We start from the raw sequence: 22657 nt of genomic DNA, 5'->3' as shown, positions 1-22657 counted from the left end.
TTACGTACTGTTGCCTATTACAAGATGAAATTCAAACTCTAGTGAGGAATATATACAAAACGCAGGTAATGTCGAGTCACTAAAGCTTCCTACACTGGAGTACTTTAAGAGTTGTTTAATTAGCATCGCCATATTCTCCCGTAAAGATGAAAATTATGGAAGCGTCAAACTACCTCAGAAATCAAATGAATTCAAGAGATCTTAGAATGGAGTACTCAATAGGCTTCTAATCACAGCCTCATCATATTTGTCCCTTACTGAAGATGAAAAGTGTTGAATTACCACATAAATCATAAAAGACTCAAAATATCACGCACTGTTGCCAATTACAAGATGAAATTTAGACATTGGAGAATATGGACCAAAGTTTCAAGAGTTTTCAAGGAAGCTTTGATGTCCTGGTGCAAGGCTGACCTGGTGAAGTACCACTCGGCCACGGCTCCGGCAATGGTGACGTCCTGGCAGGCGAGGATGAACTGAGACACCCACAGGAAGGCAAACACGTGGTACCAACGCATGTGCTGGAAGGGAAAGGGACGAGTCAGGGCTGCAGTTAAATTATTTTCACCTGCTGTTCCCCTAGTAAGGAATTATAATACAGTGATATAGAAGAGGAAGAGAAATGTAAGACAATAAGCAAAAACAGTAAGAAACAACGAAGAAGTAACAAGAAACAGAAGGAGAGGGACAAATCTATCTAGCTATTGTTTCCCTAGTAAGCAAAGGCAGGAAGAAATAATGAAACCGTGATATGGAACAAGAAGAGAGAAAATAAATAAGAACAGTAAGAAACAACGAAGAAACAGAAGGACAGGGACAAGAAAATAGAAAAAAAACATACCCAAGAACAGGGAAACAGACACATAGGCTACAGGCGAAAAAAAATCGTAACATGGCACAATTCACTGCCTTTCAAAATGACACCCACAGGATATGTAGAACAATTAACCAAAGTCTAATACTAATCATAAAAAAAATACCTCAAATTAAATGGACTATAATGACAGTGCAGGCAGAAGAAAATACAGTACAATAGAAGAAAAAGAAATAAAACCAGTGATAAAGAAGGGACAAGAGGACATTATATGAAGAACAAGCAAACCAACACAGACAGAACCCGAAAAATACAGTAGGCAAACATAAGACCATGAACCAAGAATGGACAAATGGACACACACATGAGACACAAAGGGGAAAAATATCAAAAGGATCTCACCTCAATGAAGGGCATGACGACGAAGACCACGCCATCATCCTTCTTCTGTGGCTCTCCTGACGTCAGAATAAGGACAAAGCCAATCGCCCACAGGATACCCACCACGCACAGCCATAGGCACGTCTAGACACGCCCCACAGGATACCATAGGATATTTGAGCACAGGGTAGGACGCCCAGGAAAGGATATCGATGGATGGGGTGTAGAGGATAGGGATAATAGGTCGTGGTAGGATAAACGGGATAAGGTGAAGAGGACATAGTGTCAGGTAGGATGTTGTAGGATGCCGCAGGATATCACCAGGCGCGTCACATCCAGAAGAAAAAAAGAAAAGAATTGTATGAGGAAATTGCTTGTGATTTGAGTTTTTGTGTGATAGTTTGATGTGTGGGATTTTTTTAAGGTTTTGTGTGTGTTGGTTATTGTCTCTTACACTGTCCCACACTAGATTTAGGTTTTAACACAATACAGCACAATGTCACTCGCCAGGCCCGACATTTACGTATTCCACTATGCAGGACGACTCACGCTCAACAGAGTGTTTTATCACGTGGAGCCTAAGCCTGGAAGTTTGCCAGAACATCTAGTCACAGAATGCAATAGCAGGACATTTAAAAAGAAATTATCCACAGCAATTTTATCAAACTATAATGATTAGTCTATGTAATTTACTGTTAATATGATATTTATTTCTAAAAACAACTACTCTTCATGATTATTTCTTCTTTGTACTGTAATGTCAAGTCAAATATGGTAATATGATTCATGTGTCTATATGCGTCAACTCAGTCATTATATGGTTGACCTTGATAAGGAATTACTCTGATTAGGATTGTTCCGTGTAACTTGTTATTATTATTTTTGTTTTTACTATTATTATTATTATTATTATTATTATTATTATTATTATTTATTATTATTATTATTATTATTATTATTATTATTATTATTGTTGTTGTTGTTGTTGTTGATAATAATAATATTATTATTATTGTTATTAGTAATGATATTATTATTATTATTATTATTATTATTATTATTATTATTATTATTATTATTATTATTATTATTATTATTATTATTATTATTATTATTATTATTATTATTATTATTATTATTATTATTATTATTATTATTATTATTATCATTGACATTATTATTATTATTATTATTATTATTATTATTATTATTATTATTATTATTATCAGTGACATTATTATTATTATTATTATTATTATTATTATTATTATTATTATTACTAAGAATTATGATAGTAGTAATAATATTGATGGTTATTATTATTATTATTATTATTATTATTATTATTATTATTATTATTATTATTATTATTATTATTATTATTATTATTATTATTATTATTATTATTATATGATGACTAATTATATTATGAACATCATATCATTATTGTTATACGTAGTCTTAAGTATTAGTATCCTGTACATATATATGATTGTATGTATGTTTCACATGCATAGTGTTAGGTACAGTATGATTTACTGTATATTTGACTTACAAACATATGGGTCATTTTCACTTTCACTTACGTTATATTATGTTCATTTTTCTTTGTCGCACACTTACATTTTTGTAGTATTCTTTTTTCTTTACATTTAGAATTTTGCCAGCCATTCCAACTTGTTCTAATAAATAACAAGAGGTCCATAAAGAGCTGATGCTCAATGGACCTGAGCCTTTAAATTAATTGCTTACTCTATAATGTAAACCTTAGTGTATAAAAAAGAAGGCAAATAAACAATCTCTCTCTCTCTCTCTCTCTCTCTCTCTCTCTCTCTCTCTCTCTCTCTCTCTCTCTCTCTCTCTCTCTCTCTCTCTCTCTCTCTCTCTCTCTCTCTCTCTCTCTCTCTCTCTCTCTCTCTCTCAAGTACATTATCCCTATTATTTTCATTCACTCATTATTCTTTTTCTTTTTTTAACTCCTTCATTCATCCATTCATCCATGCACTCCATCCACGTATCAGCCAGCCAGTCAATCCATCCATCCACCTACCTATCTATTTATCTACATTCATCATCCTGTTCACATCATCCCACTCATGAACACGTCCAGCACCCCGACCATCAATACATCCACCCTATCTCTGTTCAGCCAGTCACCTTGCCTTTGTTCCCGCAGCCTTCCCTTGTCACGAGTACCGCTGTTACCTTGGGAAGCGGGAGGACTGTGGTATGTTGAGCGTGACTTAGAGAGAGAGAGAGAGAGAGAGAGAGAGAGAGAGAGAGAGAGAGAGAGAGAGAGAGATAGGAAGTAGTTTCGTACTGTATAGATGTTTAGAGGAGTAAATAAGGTGTAAAAAGATATTATTTTGAGAGAGAGAGAGAGAGAGAGAGAGAGAGAGAGAGAGAGAGAGAGGCCCATATTCTGAAACGCTGTGCTCTCTCAGCAACACTGCATTCCAAAGGCTCCAGTTGAAGATACTCGTGTTTTTAGGGTATTTTTATGATTCTGGTGATAGATGAGCAAAATTTCTTGTTTATTGAAAGGAGAAACTGTCTTGAAAACCCGACTAGTTACAGTGAGAGGGGAAGGCGTTTCTGAATATGGGCGAGAGAGAGAGAGAGAGAGAGAGAGACTGTCACGTATATAATTGGTGACTTCTTGCAGTTTTCCTAGTGTTCTTGTGCTCTAAAAGGAAAGATCTGGGAAGGAAATGGAAGGACGAGGGAAATCTTGGGAAAAGAATAAATAAATGGAAACTGAATGAGATGCGAAATTTTAAAGAGGTGAAAACTTAGGAAAAAAAATACGGAACATGAAATCTGGGAAAGAGGAAGAAGAAGTAAAAGAAGAAGAAACAAGACTGAGAAAGAAGAGGAGCAAGAAGTCGGAAGAAGAAAAAGAAGAGAGAGAGGAAGAAGAGAAGGAAATATAAGAGGAACGAGGTGGAGGTGGAAGAAGGTAGAAAGAAGAGGAGGAAGAAAGGAAGAAAGAAAAACGTGGAAAGTAGTGGAGGAGGAGGAGGAGGAGGAGGAGGAGGAGGAAGCGGAAGAGAAAGAAAAACGTGGAAAGTAGTGGAGGAGGAGGAGGAGGAGGGGAAGGTATGAACGGTTGACAAGCGAACCAGGGAATGACCTTGAGAGAAATAATGATGGCAGTCTGTCTGTGTGTGTGATTTAAGAAGAGGAAGGAGTGTAGGAATGAACGTTATCTATCCTTCTCTCTCCTGTTTTTTCTCTATTTATTCATTTATTCATTCATTCATTTATTCATTTAGACAGCAACATCTCATCAATATCAATCCTTCCTGTCTCCTTTTTTTTTTATCCTCTTTTTCTCTTTTCTCTCTTCTGTTTTGTTAATCTTCCTTTTGGTTCATCTCTATTGTTTCTCCCCTTTTTATCAGCCTATCTCGTGTTACCGTATTTCGTGTATCATTCACATTTCTCTCTCTCTCTCTCTCTCTCTCTCTCTCTCTCTCTCTCTCTCTCTCTCTCTCCAAAACCTTTTCTTGAAGCTACACGGGTTTTCAAAGTTGTTTTTACAGTTTAAGTAACATATTAACACCATTTATACATTGGTAACAGGAAAAGAGTCTTAAGAAACCGGCCAATTATCTCTGGCCTTTTAGAGTAGTCGTGGTGAGAGAGTGGAGAGGGTGAACAGAGGTAGAATATGTCTTACCCACAAAGGCTGGAACATAAGTAACGGCATGGCTCCCACCGCCTTGCCTGCCTCCTTGAAGAGCGCGATGACCAGCCTGATTCTGTTCCGCATGGCTATCAGAAGTACCAGTAACAGCAGCTGCGGGAACACAAGGCAAGGCTGGTCAGTTCAGGCTTGGTTTGGTTAGATTAGGTTAGGTTAGTTTGGTTACAGAGAAGGAAAGAACAAAAGATGAAGAGTTTAAAGGCCTTTTGGAGTGCCACTAAACAGCAGGTGTGGGAAAACAAAACAAGGCTGGTCAGGTAGAGTTAGGTTTGGTTAGGTTAAAATTGTTTGATTTGGTTTGGTTTGGTTACGTTACAGAGAAGGAAAGAAAAAAAAGTAAAGGCCCTTTGGAGTGCCACTAACACAAGACAATGCTGGTTAGGTAGAGACAGGTTTGGTTATAAGTTAAGTTTGGTCGAGTTAGGTTAGGTTTGTTTGGTTTGGTTACAGAAGAAGGAAAGAACAAAAGGTGAAGAGTTTAAAGGCCCTTTGGAGTGTTTTTGGGTGCGGGAACACAAGACAATGCTGGTTAGGTAGAGACAGGTTTGGTTAGGTTAAGTTAGGTCGAGTAAGGTTAGATATTATTTGGGTTTGGGAGGGAAAGAACAAGGAAATGAAGAGATTTAAAGAACTTTTTGAGCTACTCGAAGGGAAGGAGAGAAGGAATGAAGGGAATAGGGAAGCAAATTAAGAAGTTGCTCACCGGACAGATTAAACTCATCAAATTTATCGTAAGAATGAAAAGAATCAACTAAAATGAAAAAAAAATGAGAACAAGAAATGATAAAACGTATATCTATAATTGAGTATTAATGATAAGTATGTTACTTGAATCACACACATACACACATAATATTAATAATAACAGCGAGAACAGCATTAGTAATTCATGGAAGACAGACTAACAAACAGACAGACAGACACACACACACAGGAAACACGCATGATTCAAGCTAAATCCAACTTTATCCGGTATCGTCAAATCCGACTTAATCCGGATTCGCTGTACACAGAAGAGATATACCGGTTATTGCCTAAGATTGTGATACCACCACCACCTCGCGTCATACCAAACCCTACCCCCGCCTTGCTGTGAGTGACAGGTGGGGTGAGAAGAGGCTTTCCCCACACACACACACACTCTCTCTCTCTCTCTCTCTCTCTCTCTCTCTCTCTCTCTCTCTCTCTCTCTCTCTCTCTCTCTCTCTCTCTCTCTCTCTCTCTCTGAAAAAAAGAAGGATGGCAGGGGAAGACAGTGTGTGTGTGTGTGTCGTAATTTCATCGTATAACAATGCACATGACATAATGTATTGGAAGTGAGAGAGAGAGGAAGTATGCAATTTTCTTTATAAATCTACATGAAAAAAAGACAATTAAAACTGAAAAAAATGGATGAATGAGAGAGAGAGAGAGAGAGAGAGAGAGAGAGAGAGAGAGAATTAAACCCACCGTGAATATCGTGGCCACAATAGCTCCAATCATCAGGTTCCGCACGAAAATCTCCAGTCCTCCCAAAAACTCCGCTCCTTGCTCCCTCTGTTCCTTGAGTTTCTGGTCGTGGAGGTACCATTGCACCCAGAGGTACGCCGTGCCCCCGATGGATCCCACCACCATGGCCACCACCGTTATCCATACCACCACTTGTGCGAGGAACCTAGAAAGAGAGAGTGATAGATAGATAGAGAGAGAGAGAGAGAGTATATATAAAAATCTCAAAAAAACTATTTCCTGTTTTTACATTTTTTCTTCTCACTTACCGAGGCAGTAAAGTAAAGGCGAGGTGTAGAACTTTAACAATAACGCCTTAACTTACACGAGTGCCTAACGTGATTTAACCCGTGATTTAAAGTACTGCCTGTGTTTACGTGTATGCTTCTCTCTCACTTATCGAAACAGGAAAGTAAATACGAGACAAAGAGCAAGAACAGTAACGCCAAGAATTACCATCGAAAATAAACTAAAGCGGATACCTAACGCGATGTAACCTAACCTGAATAACTCGGAAAAAAAAAGTACGTGTTTTTACGTTTATTTTAGTCTCACTTACCGAAGCATGAGAGTAAAGACGAGGCATTGAACGATAACAATAACACCAAGAATGATCAACAAAAGGAAAAAAAAAAAAAAAAACGAATACCTAACGTGATTTAACCTAACTTGTATGCCTCTCTCAAAAGAAAAAAAAAGTTGATTCTTCTCCCAATTACCGAAACAGGAAAGTCAGGACGAGGCACAGAACGATAACAACATTTGAGACATACGAAACATTTTATTATTCCTTACATGATACCTTTTCAAGAAGTGGTAATACAAAAGAAGATAACACCAAGAATGACCACCAAAAAGAAACTTAAAGGAAACCCAACGTAAATTATATACACCCTCTATAAACCCACGTCTTTCTCACACTCACCGAAGCAGGAGAATAAAGACGAGGCCAAGAGCTACCGCAATGACAGCAAGAATGGCCAGTGACGGTCCTGCGATGTCTAGGTCTCGCCCCGCGTCCTTAAAGAAATCACTCAAGCTCGTCCCGAAGATTGCCTCCGTAGCGATGTCCGTCCTCTCACCTGCGTTCGTCAGGTTGAGATTGGTGCAGTAGAAGGCGATCGGTGTGCTTCTGTATGGGAAGGAGATGAAGGGAGAGGAGATGAGTTGGTGTAATGAAGAGAGAGAGATTGATTGACTGACTGACTGATTGGCTTCTGTGTGGAGAGGAGATGAAGGAAGAAGAGGTTAATTAATGTAATAAATAGAGATTGATTGATTGATTGCTTCCTTATAAAGATTGATACAACAATACAATTTATAGAGGGAGAGGTGTAGGGGAGTGTGAATAAGAAGAGAGGGGAAAAAATAGAGAGAAGCCGGAATAGAAAAGTGTGAATAAGAAGAGGGAAAAAATATAGAGAGAAGAAGGTGTGATAGGAGAGTGTGGATAAGAAGAGAGGGGAAAAAATGCATAGAGGAGGGAAGGATAGGAGAGAGTGGATAAGAAGGGAAAAAAATGCAGAAAGAAGGGAGGGATAGGGGAGTGTGGATAAAAAGAGAGGGAACAAAATATAGAGAAAAGAGAGGAGGGAGTGTGGCTGAAAAGAGATGGAGTAAATGGAGAAAATACAGAAAAAGGGAGAGATAGGTGAGTGTAAGTAAGAAGAGAAGGGGGAATAGAGAGTGTGGATAAGAAGAGACGGGAAATGATATAGAGAGAAGGGGGGATAGGAGAGAATGAATAAGAAGAGAGGGGGAAAATATAGAGGAATTGGTGGTGTGTGGATAAGAAAAGAAGGAAGAAAATATAGAGAGAAATGGGGAAGGGGATAGAGGAGTGTGGATGAAAAGAGAAGGAAAGAGTTACAATTTGAAGGGAAGAAACATGAGAGTGCGTTTTTATGAATGTCCTCGTGTGATTTAACAGTAAGAAATGAAAAGTAGAGAAAAACAAAGTGCGTAATCAGATTGAGATGATTGAGTGAAAGGTGTGTGTGTGTGTGTGTGTGTGTGTGTGTGTGTGTGTGTGTGTGTGTGTGTGTGTGTGTGTGTGTGGGAACAGTACTTACGGCTTGGAACATTTCTTGATGCAGTCTTTACACGGCGCTTCATTGGTTTTCGCGCCATTCACCAAGTCTGACACTTGGTAAACCTCACAGAATCTGGAGGGAGAAGGAGGAGGAACAGGAGGAGAGAGGATGAGAACCAGAGCTAATCTTACACTGTTTTTCCCTTCCCTTCCCATCCCTTCCCCTCCCTTCTCTTCTCTTCTCTTCTCTAACATTCCCTTCTCCATCCTTCACCTCTCTTCCCCTCCCTTCACTTCCCTTCCCTTCCCTTCCCTTCCCTTCCCTTCCTTTTATTTGCAAACTTCCTTTCCTTGCATGCTTCCCTTCAAAATCTTCCTGTACACGACATGCTAATCGATATTCCTTTCTCAGTCTTTCAAGTCTAACTGTTGTGTGTATTTCTGTCCACTCCACATTTGCACGTTCCTTTATTCTCTAGTTTATCCTCATCATTCCCTTAGTCACTGTTCTTAACTCTCCTCTCCCTCTACGTTTAAAAGAATCGCTGCGAATGGCTCACTAATCACTTTAATTTTCTTGTTTGTTGTCTAGAGTTTCCCTTTAACTTCTTCTCTCCTTTGTGTTAAAAAGGAAAATACATGTAACTAAACAATAATTTCTTTTCTTTTTTAGTTTGTTATTACCATTTTCTTGAGCATCCCTCTAACTTTTTGCCCTCTCTGTACCTTGACGCGCTGCCATATTCATTTTGCTTACTATTTGGTGATTTTATACAGCTTCATGAATTTATGTAGGGGATTAAAATAGTGAAGACTGTGGCCATTAATCTTCTGACCTCCATAGACCCTTCCTAATGTCAATGAAATGATCTAATCGTATACAAATCTTATGGTAAAAATGTGTACCAGTACTGCATGAAGGATTTGTGAAATATTGCATACAACTTATAAATCATTTCGTTTTCCTTCTACTTTACTGTTACCAATCTCTAGTGCAGGGGTTCTCAACCTTTTTATCGTTAAGAACCCCCCTGAGTTATAAGACCATCTACCAGTACCCCCAGTATTGTCACATGGAACATGGAACTCAATATGCAATGGCACTGCAAAGGATTTTATTAGATCAGCCATCTAAGTACCCCTGGAAATCTTCTTATGAACCCCCTGTGGTTTCGCGCTGTCAGGATGGCCACTGTCCATGAGCTAACATCATTAGGTCTCTATGACGCTGAAGACGTCTATGCAGAACGGTTTGGTTGGCAATAGACAATCTCATTATCAGACTTTGATTTCTAAGTTATGAAAATAATCTCATTTACGGGGCTTCATAGGTTCATGGTGTCTTGTAGTCTACTTACTAACCTAGAAGGAAAGAAAATATCATACTAACTTCGAGCTATCAATTGAGGAAGAAGTAATCTTTGTCCCAGGAATAGAGCAAGATGGTATATAAAAAAACACAATGCATAGTTATAACCTAACTCTACTATTATAGCGTTTTTGTCGTAGATACATGTTTAGAAATACTTTACCTATCTTGATATCTCCTTATGTGACAAAAGAATATCCAAAAATATACGATATGCAGTTGACCATCTTTTCTGTGAAATATTACGATATCTGTTGAATCTGGCAACTTCAACGGGAGTTTGGGTCCTCTCCTAGTGTTTCCTTATGATTGAAACATTGATATTTACACGTCATTGTGATCAGGGAAATAAAGAAAACTAAGTTTGCTTTTTTCTAAGAGCATGAAATAGAAAAATTTATGTTTACAAATGGCAATAGCTACACAACTACCATTGGTCTACTGTGTCTGTCCAGTCACCCACAAACACGTACACATTCACGGCAGCAACATGCAAAGTACACTAAATACTCCGGAGCAAAGCTGCCTCACCTTGTTTCATTAATCAGCTAACTCTTGCACACTTTCACACCAAAGCTATTTTTCATTTACCATCGACGATTTTATATTCGAATCAAAATTAAAACGACGATTGAGAACTTTCGGCCTAAAGATGTTTGAGGGCCGTGACGGCCTTGGGCGCCGCACGGGGGAAGGAGGTGGCCGTCGGGTCCGGCCTGGGGCCCAAGGCAGGGAACTGGCTGCAGGTCCTGCTTTTCCTTGGTGGCCTCAAGCTTCACTACTAGTCGTCCACTTGCAGCGCATCACACTAGGCAAGGGTCGCCATAAGCAAGAGATCAATGTCTACCACTCACCGGATGGTGCCGTGAGGGGCCCTAAAGGGGTGATAAGGGCTCCTTGCATAGAATATGATGGTGAGTGGTGTGTACGGGACCTCTGCTTATAATGACACCGGGCTGAACAACTCGCCATGAACGAGGGCACGCTGTGCGCCATGAGCCAGGCACTGACAGTACCAGTGGTCCTTTACGTTAGGTTAGGTTAGGTTAGGTTAGGTTAGGTTAGGTTAGGTAAAAGGACTCACTTCATGACAGCGTTTGGGGAGTGGTGTGTGGCGGGTCATTGCTCATGGCGACCTGTGTGAGGCATTGCAAGGTTGCATCGTCACTGCTCTCATAACCACGGGACTGGGGTTGACCCTTTCTGGGTAAAAGTTTCGTCCCAGTACCTGTGTAGGTAATAATACTTTGGATCGTTTCGCCATCGCCATCGCCGCACCGTTAGCCTCGATAAACGGATCGTTATCCTCAACAAACACATCTGTACCGTGGACACTGGAATCGCAACCTGTCGTGGAATCCCATTGTTAGCGTGGACTCATTTTCCTTCGCGGCTTCAAGCTCACTGATTGTTGTCAACTTGCAGCGCCTCATACTAGGCAAGGCGTCGCCTTAAGCAGGGTGCCGTGTCTACCGTCCATCAGATGATGCCGTGAGGGGCCTTTAAGGGGTGATAAGGGCTCCTTGCATAGAGTCTGGTGGTGAGTGGTGTGTACAGGACCTCTGCTTATAATGACATCGGGCTGAACAACTCGCCATGAACGAGGGCACGCTGTGCGCCATGAGCCAGGCACTGACCGTACCAGTGGTCCTTTACGGGGTGAAAAGGACTCACTGACAGTGTTTGGGGAGTGGAGTGTGGCGGGTTATGCTCATGGCTACCCGTGTGAGGCGCAGTAAGGTGGCAGCGTCACTCTCCTCGCACTCACGGGTCTGGGGTGAACTCTTACGGGGTGAAAGGGTTCGCCCCAGTACCTGTGTAGGCAAGTGAACTTCAATTGCGTCGCAGTGAGGTGGCAGCGCCACTCTCCTCGCACCTAAGGGTGTGGGGTGGACCCTTACGGGGTGAAAGGGTTCATCCCAGTACCTGTGTAGGCAAGTGGACTTCAATTGCAGCGCAGGAAGGTGGCAGCGTCACTTTACTCGCACTCAAGGGTGTTGGGTGGATCCTTACGGGTGAAAGGGTTCGTCCCAGTACCTGTGTAGGCAAGTGGACTTCAATATTGTGTCTTGAAATCGCATCGTGAGGACTGGAACCGCATCGACATCGTGGAAACCCGCATCGTTCCCGTGGAAACTGGAATTGCATCTTGATCGTGGAAACTCGCATTATTATCTTGGAAACTGGAAGGGCATCTTTATCATGGAAAGGCATCGTCATTTTGGAAACTTGCATCGCTATCGAGGAAACTGGAATGCCATTGTTATCTTGGAAACTCGGAGCGCTATCGAGGAATCTGGAATCAAATCTTATCGTACACACTGTTATCGTGGAAGCTCTCGTGATCGTCGTTCGTTTCGTTATCTCTGAATTACTTAATTAGTCTTGGTATTATTATTATTAGCTTCCGTAATAATAGAGATGTTGGTCATTTTTATCTTATCTTTTACTGTATTTTTTCAGGGTACAGTTTAGTGTTCTTCAACCTTTTCTAAATTCGTGCACCTTTTCGAGAAGCAAGGAGGACTATAAAAGAAATGCATCAATATTCGTAATTTTCCCTACTTTAAGACTGAAAATCGATAGATAACATTATTGAATATCTACCTGAAGCTACAGTTTTTTAGTCCTAAACAGTCGCTATATAGAGCGAAATGTACTATAACAAAATGCCACATCTCAAACACATTAGGCCCGTGTTCCGTCGGAGTGTAATATATTACTATTGTGAATAAATCGCAATACTTTGATTAATATCAATAGGAGAGGACCCAAACTGTCACAATTTCAGTGTTCGCAGGAGAGAGTCAGTATCGTCTCGCGGTACAGAGTAATCGTCTCTAAACACTGTATTACGATGTATCTATTGATTTGCCAGGGTTTTACTCCTACCAGTATTTTTCTGTTCTTATTCTACCATGGTATTTCTTTATAGTTACTTGAGTTTATACGACTGACATCATAATATAGAGCAAAACATAATTGTCTGGTGTACCAAGATCTTTCATTTCTAGAGACTTAAAGACAGCACGGAACCTTAACACACATTTCACCTCGCTTCTGCACAGGTTAATTCTTCTTCTTCTCAACCTTTTAATGTGATGTACCCCTCGAAGTCTTTCAGTATTGATCACGTACCCCTTACCCACAATGCAGCGTCAGGAAGGGTAACAATAAATGCATGGTTTATTGACTTAGTTTATTAAGTTTAAATTGTGTTATATATGTGGAGCAGACACAATTTTTAATTAATATTAGTATGTTTCTATGAGGTAGTGTCGATAGGAACTGGTACCTCACAGGGAGACACTATATGTGACTAACATGCAATGCATTTACCAAAAGGAACTATATCAGACAATTTTCGATCATTATGGCAGTGAACTAGTGTTGCTTGCAGCTAGTTGCAACTTGTAACTAGTAACAGTGATAAATAAGTCACTGTGTGTGTGAATAACATATAAGATAAGAAATCGGAGCAAATATTATAGGTTTGCAAGGTTGTGTGGCAACTGTAATCCAAGAGAGCTTCCTCTCAAGTGATATAACTCCAAGAGTTTCCTTGTTAACGTTGTTAACGTGTCCTGGTTCTAGTGAAGGACACATTGTATACTACAAACAAATTTGCTGCTATTCAAAACTGAAGCATTTTGAGAAACCTGCCACGTACCCCAAAAATTCCTCTCACGTACCCCTGGGGAGTACGCGTACCCCAGGTTGAGAACCCCTGGTCTACATCCTTCTAACTTCACACTGTAATACAAAGACGCCTCATTTACGGCCTCTTTAAATTTATGTTCTATATTAAGAAATACATACTTAACAAATCATTTCTTTTCCCTTCAACTTTACTATTACCAATCTCTTGTTCTACGTCCTTCTAACTTCACACTCTTTAAATGTTTATTTTGTTAAGATTTTTTTATGCAAGTGGGAAACTAGTCAAGGGCAACAGAAAATTAAAAAAGGCCCACTTTAAATGCAAGTTTCCTAAAAGACTGGTAGAGAATTAGCCGAAAGACGGGAACAAATGTCTTGAATCCTCCCCGTTAAAAGAAGTCAAGTCGTAGGAAGATGGAAATACAGAAGCAGGCAGGGAATTCCAGAGTTTACCTGAGAAAAGTATGAATGATTGAGAATACTAGTTAACTTTTGTATTAGAGAGTTGGACAAAATAGGGATGATAGGAAGAATTTTTTTTACCTTCTGCTATTACTAATCTCATGCTTTACGTCCTAACTTCACACACTATAAGACAAGGGCGCCTCACTTACGGCCTCTCGCTGAAGTCCTTCCCGGAGTTAGTAAGATCCAGCAGAGGGTTGTTGTTGCGGCCACAGACATTGCCGTACTTGTCGTGGCCGTGCCAGAGGCGTGCCGGGTCCGCCCTCAGGCCCACAAACACCAGGTAGGCGATCTGAGAGAGAGAGAGAGAGAGAGAGAGAGAGAGAGAGAGAGAGTGGGTGAAGGTTAAGAGAAAACGGTGGTGTGCGGTATTAGTTAGGGTGAGTGTGGTGACTTGACTGTTTGTTACTCCTATTACTCAACCTCGTGTTCTCAAACGCTGCAAACTCGCTGGTGAAGGCTGGCGACATTAGTAACTTGGCTCACAGCAATTTATTTATTTATTTATTATTATTTATTTATTTATCTATTTTGTGAATGGTGATGCTGAATCCTTGCTATACCATTATTAGAAACATAGAAAAGACACCCTTGAAAACACCCCAATAACGTCCACTGCAGCCTGTTCATCATTACTCTTGTTGTTCCCTATTCTACCCCCCATTGTAAACACTCCAAATAACATCTACTACAACCTATTCATCGTTTTTGTTGTTGTATCCTATTCTACCCCCTTGTAAAACACTCCAATAACATCTACTACAGCCTATTCATCTTTTTTTTTTTGTTGTTCCCTATTTTATCATGAAAACCACAATAACATCCACTGCATCTTGTTCATCATTACTCTTGTTGTTCCTTATTTTATTCCTTGAAAATACACCAATAACATCTACTACAGCATATTTATGTTTTGTTGTTGAAGTTGTTCCCTATTAGGGTTGCCACCCGTCCCGTAAAATACGGAATCGTCCCATATCTGAGAATAAAATGTTGCGTCCCGTATTGACTCAATACGGGACGCGGTTTGTTCCGTATTTTCCCGAGTGCCCACTGCACCTCTATGATGAATGCATCACATTCAATATCATTCTGAAGAAGCTCAGAGAAGATGCTGAATGGAAGACCAAAGATGTGGCTGCCAGGTGGATGTCTGTTTTACAAGGAGCTGACCTTCCTAACATGTTGTCTATTATAAGTCACATACTGAGCATCCCAGCATCCACTGGATATGTTGAAAGGATCTTCTCCAGGATGGCCAACAAGTGGAGTGAAAGCAGGAACAGGTGCTCTGTGGAACTCATAAAGAGTGAGCTCTGATCACTCTCAACTTTGAGCAGTCCTGTTCAGAATTTCACAGCAGTGTTTTGAAAGACAAAGAGTTACTCAGTGCTGCAAGGAGCAATAAGAAACACACTTGGAAGAAGAATAAGTACTGTTGACTTGGCTGTGTATCCAGCCTTATATAACAATGTTCATTGGTAATAAACAACTTTAAACATGACTAATTGTTTTCTTGACTACTTTACTGACTACTAAGTGACTCCAGAGGCTAATGTGGTATGTGAAATCATTTTGTTGGTTTTATTACTTGTTGTATAAGTATTCTATGCATTTTTCAGGAGTTTGGGCCTTTAAAAACAACCGGTTTTTCCCGGCCGCCGGAACGCACGCCCGGAACGTCCCCGGTAGAGGTGTCCCTTATTTTATTTTGTAAAAGGTGGCAACCCTATTCCCTATTCTATCATATGGAAACCACAATAACATCCTCAGCAGCCTGTTCATCATTACTCTAGTTGTTCCCTATTTTATTTCTTGAAAATACACCAATAACATCTACTACAGCCTATTTATCATTACTCTTCTTGTTTCCTATTCTACCTAATGAAAAAACCCAATAGCGTCCACTGTAGCTTGTTCATCATTACTCTTGTTCTCTGTTCTACCCCTTGAAAGTACCAAATAACGTCCACTACAACCTGTTTCTCTACTCTTTTCTTGTTTCCTATTCTACCTAATGAAAATCCCCAATAACATCCACTGCACTTGTTCATCGTTACTCTTTTCTTGTAACTGATTCTACCTTTCTCATTATTTAATTTTACTATTCTCCTCTGTATTCATCTCTCTCTCTCTCTCTCTCTCTCTCTCTCTCTCTCTCTCTCTCTCTCTCTCTCTCTCTCTCTCTCTCTCTCTCTCTCTCTCTCTCTCTCTCTCTCTCTCTCTCTCTCTCTTGCTTATATATCTTAGTTGATCATCTCTCCTTCTTCACAGACTTCCTATACTATTCTTTCTTAACGTGTTCCCTGACTCTCTCTCTCTCTCTCTCTCTCTCTCTCTCTCTCTCTCTCTCTCTCTCTCTCTCTCTCTCTCTCTCTCTCTCTCTCTCTCTCTCTCTCTCAGTAAAACAGTAGCGTAGAATCACTTATCCTTCCTATTTTTTCATAAGTTACACATCCAGTTTACCATCCTTCTCTCTCCTACACACACGATACACAAGCGTCTCCCTTTCTCCCTCTCTCACACATCCCTCCTATCATATCTTAGTCCTACATGGAAACATCAGTATAGGCACACTTACCGCCCCAAACACGAAGGCAGTGAAGAGGATGAAGAACAGCACGTCCCTGCATTGCCTTTCGTGAAGCGGGCCCGTAAACTGGTCGTGGTCAAACCCAGGAGGCACCAACACCTTCCCGTTGACCTTGGGGGAGAACAGAACTGGTAGTATTAAACACCCTCGCGTCAGGAATAGGTTCAAAGGTCATAGATGATTAGTTAATGGTTCTTACGGTTCTTGAGAGAGAGAGAGAGAGAGAGAGAGAGAGAGAGAGAGAGAGAGAGAGAGAGAGAGAGAGAGGGGTTTAGAACAGAAAGAAAAAACACACACACACACACACACACACACACAGACGGTCCAGCGGAAAGTAGCTACACTCAGGAAATGACGAATACGAATAAAAGATAATGATGATAATAATGATAACCAAGAAATGAGAGTGAAAGTGAAAGAAAGAGCGAGACAAAGAGAACAGGATTTAAGTAGGATCGAGTCAGTACAATGGTACTCTCTCTCTCTCTCTCTCTCTCTCTCTCTCTCCCCATATAAGTATACATCGTAGGGTTCGTTGTTGCTGTGGTGGTGGTGGTGGTGGTGGTGGTGGTGGTGGTATGGTTAGTAACCTTTTGCAATATCTAACACGTCTTCCTCCTCCTCCTCCTCCTCTTCCTGTGACCTTGAAGTATGTTGCAGTTACAGTTACAGATGTGTGTGTGTGTGTGTGTGTGTGTGTAAACGTGGGTGGTGATGGTTGTTGTTGTTGTTGATTTTCTTCTTCTTCTTCTTTTTCTTCTTCTTTCTTCTTCATTTTCTTTTTCTTGTTTCTTTTCTTCCTTTCTTTCTTTCTTTTCTCTTTCTTTCTTTCTTTCTTTCTTTCTTTCTTTCTTTCTTTCTTTTTCTTCTTCTTCTTCTTCTTCTTCTTCTTCTTCTTCTTCTTCTTCTCATTGAGGTGTTGCGTGAATAATTCTTCTCTCTCTCTCTCTCTCTCTCTCTCTCTCTCTCTCTCTCTCTCTCTCTCTCTCTCTCTCTCTCTCTCTCTCTCTCTCTCTCATTCCATCAACTACTATATTTAGGTATCATTTGTATCAATTATTTATGAGCACGTGAATAGTCTCTCTCTCTCTCTCTCTCTCTCTCTCTCTCTCTCTCTCTCTCTCTCTCTCTCTCTCTCTCTCTCTCTCTCTCTGTGAAATTTTGATGAATAAGCGGAGAAGGAATGTTAAGAAAAGAAAAAAGAAAGAAAAACAAAAAGAAACACGAACTTGAATCAAATATTGGAAAATTACGAGAGTAATTTGCAAGACCTTGAATGTGGCTCCTTATTTCCTCGTTCAGCAGCAGCAGCAGTAGTAGTAGTAGTAGTAGTAGTAGTAGTAGTAGTAGTAGTAGTGGTGGTGGTGGTGGTGGTGGTAGTAGTAGTAGCAGTAGTAGTAGTAGTAGTAGTAGTAGTAGTAGTAGTAGTAGTAGTAGTAGTAGTAGTAGTAGTAGTAGTAGTAGTAGTAGTAGTAGTAATAGTAGTAGTAACAGGTGAGAAATGAGGCGGAATTTCGGAGAAGGAATAATAGTAATAGTAGTAGGGTGAGGAGGAGGAGGAGGAGGGAAGAAGAAGAAGAGGAGGAGGAGGAGGAGGAGGAGGAGGAGGAGGAGGAGGAGGAGGAGGAGGAGGACAAATAGTACTAGGAGGAATGTTGAACGCAAACAGGGAAGTGATCGATGTCAGTGTTGTTGTAGGAAGCAACGATATTTGCTTCCTACTGAGTACGTAATGAACACACATACGATAAGACCTCCTCCTCCTCTTCCTCCTCCTCCTCCTCCTCCTCCTCCTCCTCCTCCTCCTCCTCCTCCTCCTCCTCCTCGTTACGAAAGAGAATTAAGTTCCACTGCTTGTCAAGTTCAGCCGTGGCAGTTCAAGGGCATAATATTGATAATGCGTCACCCTGGACATGTTGATCTGGGAAGGAGTGCTCGATAATTGACAGCAGCAAACGATAATCGAATCTCCTATGTAGGATATGTGTCGGGGTGAATGTACGATAATTGGGTGTTGTATGATGTCTGTGCGAAAACAAAATAATCTCTATATCCGTCATTTACTTTCCAATGAGTTTACACATAACGAAATGACAAGCTGATGAAACGAAGGAAGTGATGTACGTACGATAAGTGTTGAAGTGTATGTTATCTATGTGTGAATAAAGTAATCTATGTCCGTGAATTGGTTTAAGATAGAATGTGGGTAGGATTGAGATAACATTAGCGTTCCTTTGGTTAGATTCTAGTTGATATTGTTCATTGTTGTCTTTGTTAATCCCTTCAGTGTCTTGACAATGAAGAAAAAAGCGTAGAAATAGGTAGAAGAACAAAAAAAAAGTGACACGGATGCGAACTTGATACATTAAGAAAACGAAAAATCCACTTGAAAGAGAAAGAAAGAAGAAAAATATTAACAAAGAAGAAAAGAAAGAAAAACTCACAAAGAAGAGAATAAATTTAATTACAAACAGGATATGACTAGATAACCAAACAACAAACACACACACACACACACACACACACACACACACACACACACACACACACACACACACACACACACAGCGGAATCGCTACAACGAACGGAAAACTTTAAAAAAATAAACTTATAAAAGAAGGATCCGGATTATTTTGACGTTCGTTCGAAAAAAAAAAAATACAGAATAAATAAAAGGAATTGCTGTAGGAAAATCTTGTGTGCGTAAATAAAAACGAACCGAATCTTTGTGTCATTCGAAAATATAAAAGAAATAAAAGGAATTGTTGTAGGAAAATCTTGTGTGCGTAAATAAAAACGAACCGAATCTTTGTAACCTTGCTTATTATTCAACCTCATCAGTATTTTTACCTTGAGATTTGTGTACGATTAGACCATTCTATTGACATTAGTAAGGGTCTATGGAGGGCAGAAGATTGATGGCCAGAGTCTTCACTATTTTAATCCCCACATAAGTTTCTGAAGCTGTATAAAATCACCAAATAGTAAGCAGAGTGATTATGAAAATGCGCCATGGTACTGAAGGGGTTAATTCTGGGAGTTTCCTGTGTTCCCAAGGTCATGTGGTTACTTTTCCTTGTTTGTATTGTATTGTTTGGTGATAAATATTACTAATTCTCCGCCACCACCACCACCACCACCACCACCACCACCACCACCACCACCACCACCACTACTACTACTACTACTACTACTACTACTACTACTACTACTTTCTTTCTTTCTCTGTTTTTCTTTCTTCTCTCTGTCTCTTGGTTTCTTTATTTCCATCTTTCTTTGTTCCCTTCTTTGTTTCTTTCTTCCTTCCTTCTTTCCATTGTTGTTGATGTTTTTTTTATTGTTTTGGTTGTTGCACCAGTCATTGCAACAACAACTACTACTACTACTACTACTACTACTACTACTACTACTACTACTACTACTACTACTACTACTACCTCCTCCTCCTCCTCCTCCTCCTCCTCCTCCTCCTCCTCCTCCTACTACTACTACTACTACTACCACCACCACCAAAACCACCACCACCACTATCACCACTCAGTGACTCACGAATAAAAAGAAACATTCCTATTTATGTTTTTCCTCACGACCACTGAACGAAACACGGCAAAGCGAAACATTACGAAACATTCCTCGCTTGTCTCCAGATTATGTAAAAAAATAAATCGAAAATATTGGAAAAAATTGTCGAAAAAATAAAATACTGTTAAAGATGAACTTGTAAGAGAGAGAGAGAGAGAGAGAGAGAGAGAGAGAGAGAGAGAGAGAGAGAGAGAGAGAGAGAGAGAGAGAGAGAATATAAGGTACACTCAACTATTTGTCACTAAAATCAATGGTTGCAGGAGGAAGGGAGAAGGAGGAGGAGGTGGAGGTGGAGAAGGAGGAGGAGTAGGAGGAGGAGGAGGTGGAGGTGGAGAAGGAGGAGGAGGAGGAGGAGGAGGAGTAGGAGGAGGTGGAGGTGGAGGTGGAGAAGGAGGAGGAGTAGGTGGAGGTGGAGGTGGAGGTGGAGGTGGAGGTGGAGTAGGAGGAATACAAAGGAAAGCCAAACAGCAACAGACCTGTTGGTCCTTTCGAGGCTGTTTGGTAACTACTTCTAACTGGCTACAGATAAGAGAGACAGGACAGTACAGGAGAAGGCTCCTCGGAGGAGGAGGAGTAGGAGGAGGAGGAGGAGTAAGAAGAAGAAGAAGAAGAAGAAGAAGAAGAAGGAAAGGAAGAAGTAAAAGAAGAAGGAAGAAAAGAAAGGAAGAAGAAGAAGAAAGAAAGGAGAAAAGTAAGAAAGAAGGAAAGAAAGAAGAAGAAGGAGAAGGAGGAAGAAAAGAGCGAAGAGGAGGGAAGAAAGGAAAGAAAGAAGTGATAGAAATGAGAAAAGAAAGAAATGAAGGATACCATTATCTTTTCCAGAGAGAGAGAGAGAGAGAGAGAGAGAGAGAGAGAGAGAGAGAATGAGTCACTCCCTCCTGATTCAAGAAAGCTGATGAATAATGAATACAAATTATAAAAGGAAGTGAATCAATGCACTGGAAAGAGAGAGAGAGAGAGAGAGAGAGAGAGAGATTTTCCTACTGTGCGGAAGCAGTTATGTCCGGTTTTCATGTTCCCCTCTCTCTCTCTCTCTCTCTCTCTCTCTCTCTCTCTCTCTCTCTCTCTCTCTATCCTTCGTCTATCTTTTCTTTTTCTTATCAGTTTCTCCGTCTTCAGTAACATTTATCAGTGTTTATCCCTGTTCATTCGTAATATATCGGTTTTTCTAATCTCTATCTGTTATTTCCCTCTTTTCCTTGACCCTCTCTGTCTCACATACAATCTTTTCCTACTCTTCTTTATTCTGACAATCCGTGGCCATCATTTCTTACCTTTGTCTCATCCTCACATCTCTTTTCCTATTTTCTCGTCATTTTTGTATGTATCTTTTAATCTGTATGCCTCTTAATGCCTATCTTTCTTTCTTTTCTCAAACACCCCTATTTCTATTCTTCCTTGTTATTTTTTTTTCTTCTGACAAGCTTCTGTTAACCTTGTCTTTTCTTTTTCATCTCTCACATACGTTATTAATCTTCTGTCATTTTCTGTTTCGTCTTCCTCCTTGGCATTCTTCTTTTCTCCTATTTATATTTTTCCTTCTCCTTTTCGTCATCTCCCAACCTCTGTCAGTTCTTCATAAGCCCTTGACAATTTCACACTTGCTCCACAGCCCATATTTACCTCTACCAGTCCCTCCCTGTCTATCATAAATTCTTACCAGCCTTTTCTGCCCTTTTCTGCCTCTCCCAATTCATTTCTCTCTCTCTCTCTCTCTCTCTCTCTCTCTCTCTCTCTCTCTCTCTCTCTCTCTCTCTCTCTCTCTCTCTCTCTCTCTCTCTCTCTCTCTCTCTCTCTCTCTGTGTCCTTTTCTATCTCAGCTTCTTCCTCTTTCTCCCTTACAAACCATTCACCTACATTTGTTTTTCTTTCCCTGTTCTTTTTGTTTTGTTTTTACCTTTCCCTGTTCTCTCTGTCCTTTTCTTCCTTCTCTCCTCTAGTTGTCCTTTTCCACCTCAGCCACTTCCTCTTTCTCCCTCACAAACTATTCATCGTTTGTTTTTCTCTCCCTGTCTTTCTATCAAAACCTTCTCCCAAGCATAGAGACGAGCATATCTTACCTTGCCCTTCAGTCTTGTCATCTCCAGGGGTTCATTTCACCTTCCTCACAGCTTCTTCTCACCTCCCAGCAACCCCCACACCTCATGGTAAGCAGTCCCACGTCATGAGGCAATGTGGGTGTTGCTTCTAGTGCGTTTGCATCCTACACACGTTTCCGCTCATGCACTTGTAAACACGCACTCACACTCGTACACACAGATTGAAAGGGGCATACAATTTCTTTTTCTCGTCTTTTTCTCGTCTCTCTACTTCTGTTTTTTTGTTTGTGTGTCTTTCCTGGTTGTGTTACATTCTAGAAGGGTTGAAATGTACTTTTAAATACATGCAGACACTCGTAAACACACGCAAACAGATTTTCTTTCCTTTTATTATTTTTTCCGTTCTTCCTTTCCTTACACATGATTCAATCTCTCTGTCTTACTCTCTACTTTGTTTACATCCTTCACGCGGTCAGTTGTACATGTAAACACATGCAGTCACTCACAAACACGTAAACACACAT

General features: G+C 40.3%; 1 protein-coding gene across 5 annotated transcripts in view; it reads right to left on the bottom strand.

Annotated features, from left to right (window-relative positions):
* The window catches only part of LOC123499212 (choline transporter-like protein 1), a 33643-nt gene that overhangs the window by 10041 nt on the left and 945 nt on the right, over positions 1-22657 (bottom strand). For all 5 annotated transcript variants that reach the window (XM_045246952.1, XM_045246949.1, XM_045246951.1 and 2 more), the window contains exons 2-10: positions 22155-22447; positions 16500-16622; positions 14068-14210; positions 8465-8557; positions 7318-7524; positions 6354-6558; positions 4878-4997; positions 1217-1339; positions 415-521 (exon numbers count right to left, since the gene is read on the bottom strand). In XM_045246952.1, coding sequence (XP_045102887.1) covers positions 415-521; positions 1217-1339; positions 4878-4997; positions 6354-6558; positions 7318-7524; positions 8465-8557; positions 14068-14210; positions 16500-16622; positions 22155-22175 — 1142 coding nt within the window. In that variant the 5' untranslated portion in view covers positions 22176-22447. The remainder of the gene's footprint in view (positions 1-414; positions 522-1216; positions 1340-4877; positions 4998-6353; positions 6559-7317; positions 7525-8464; positions 8558-14067; positions 14211-16499; positions 16623-22154; positions 22448-22657) is intronic.

This window comes from Portunus trituberculatus, chromosome 49 (assembly GCF_017591435.1).
Source record: "Portunus trituberculatus isolate SZX2019 chromosome 49, ASM1759143v1, whole genome shotgun sequence".
Taxonomy (NCBI): Eukaryota; Metazoa; Arthropoda; class Malacostraca; order Decapoda; family Portunidae; genus Portunus; species Portunus trituberculatus.
The sequence above is the reverse complement of the archived record's forward strand: the minus strand, read 5'-3'. Positions and strand labels throughout refer to the sequence as shown.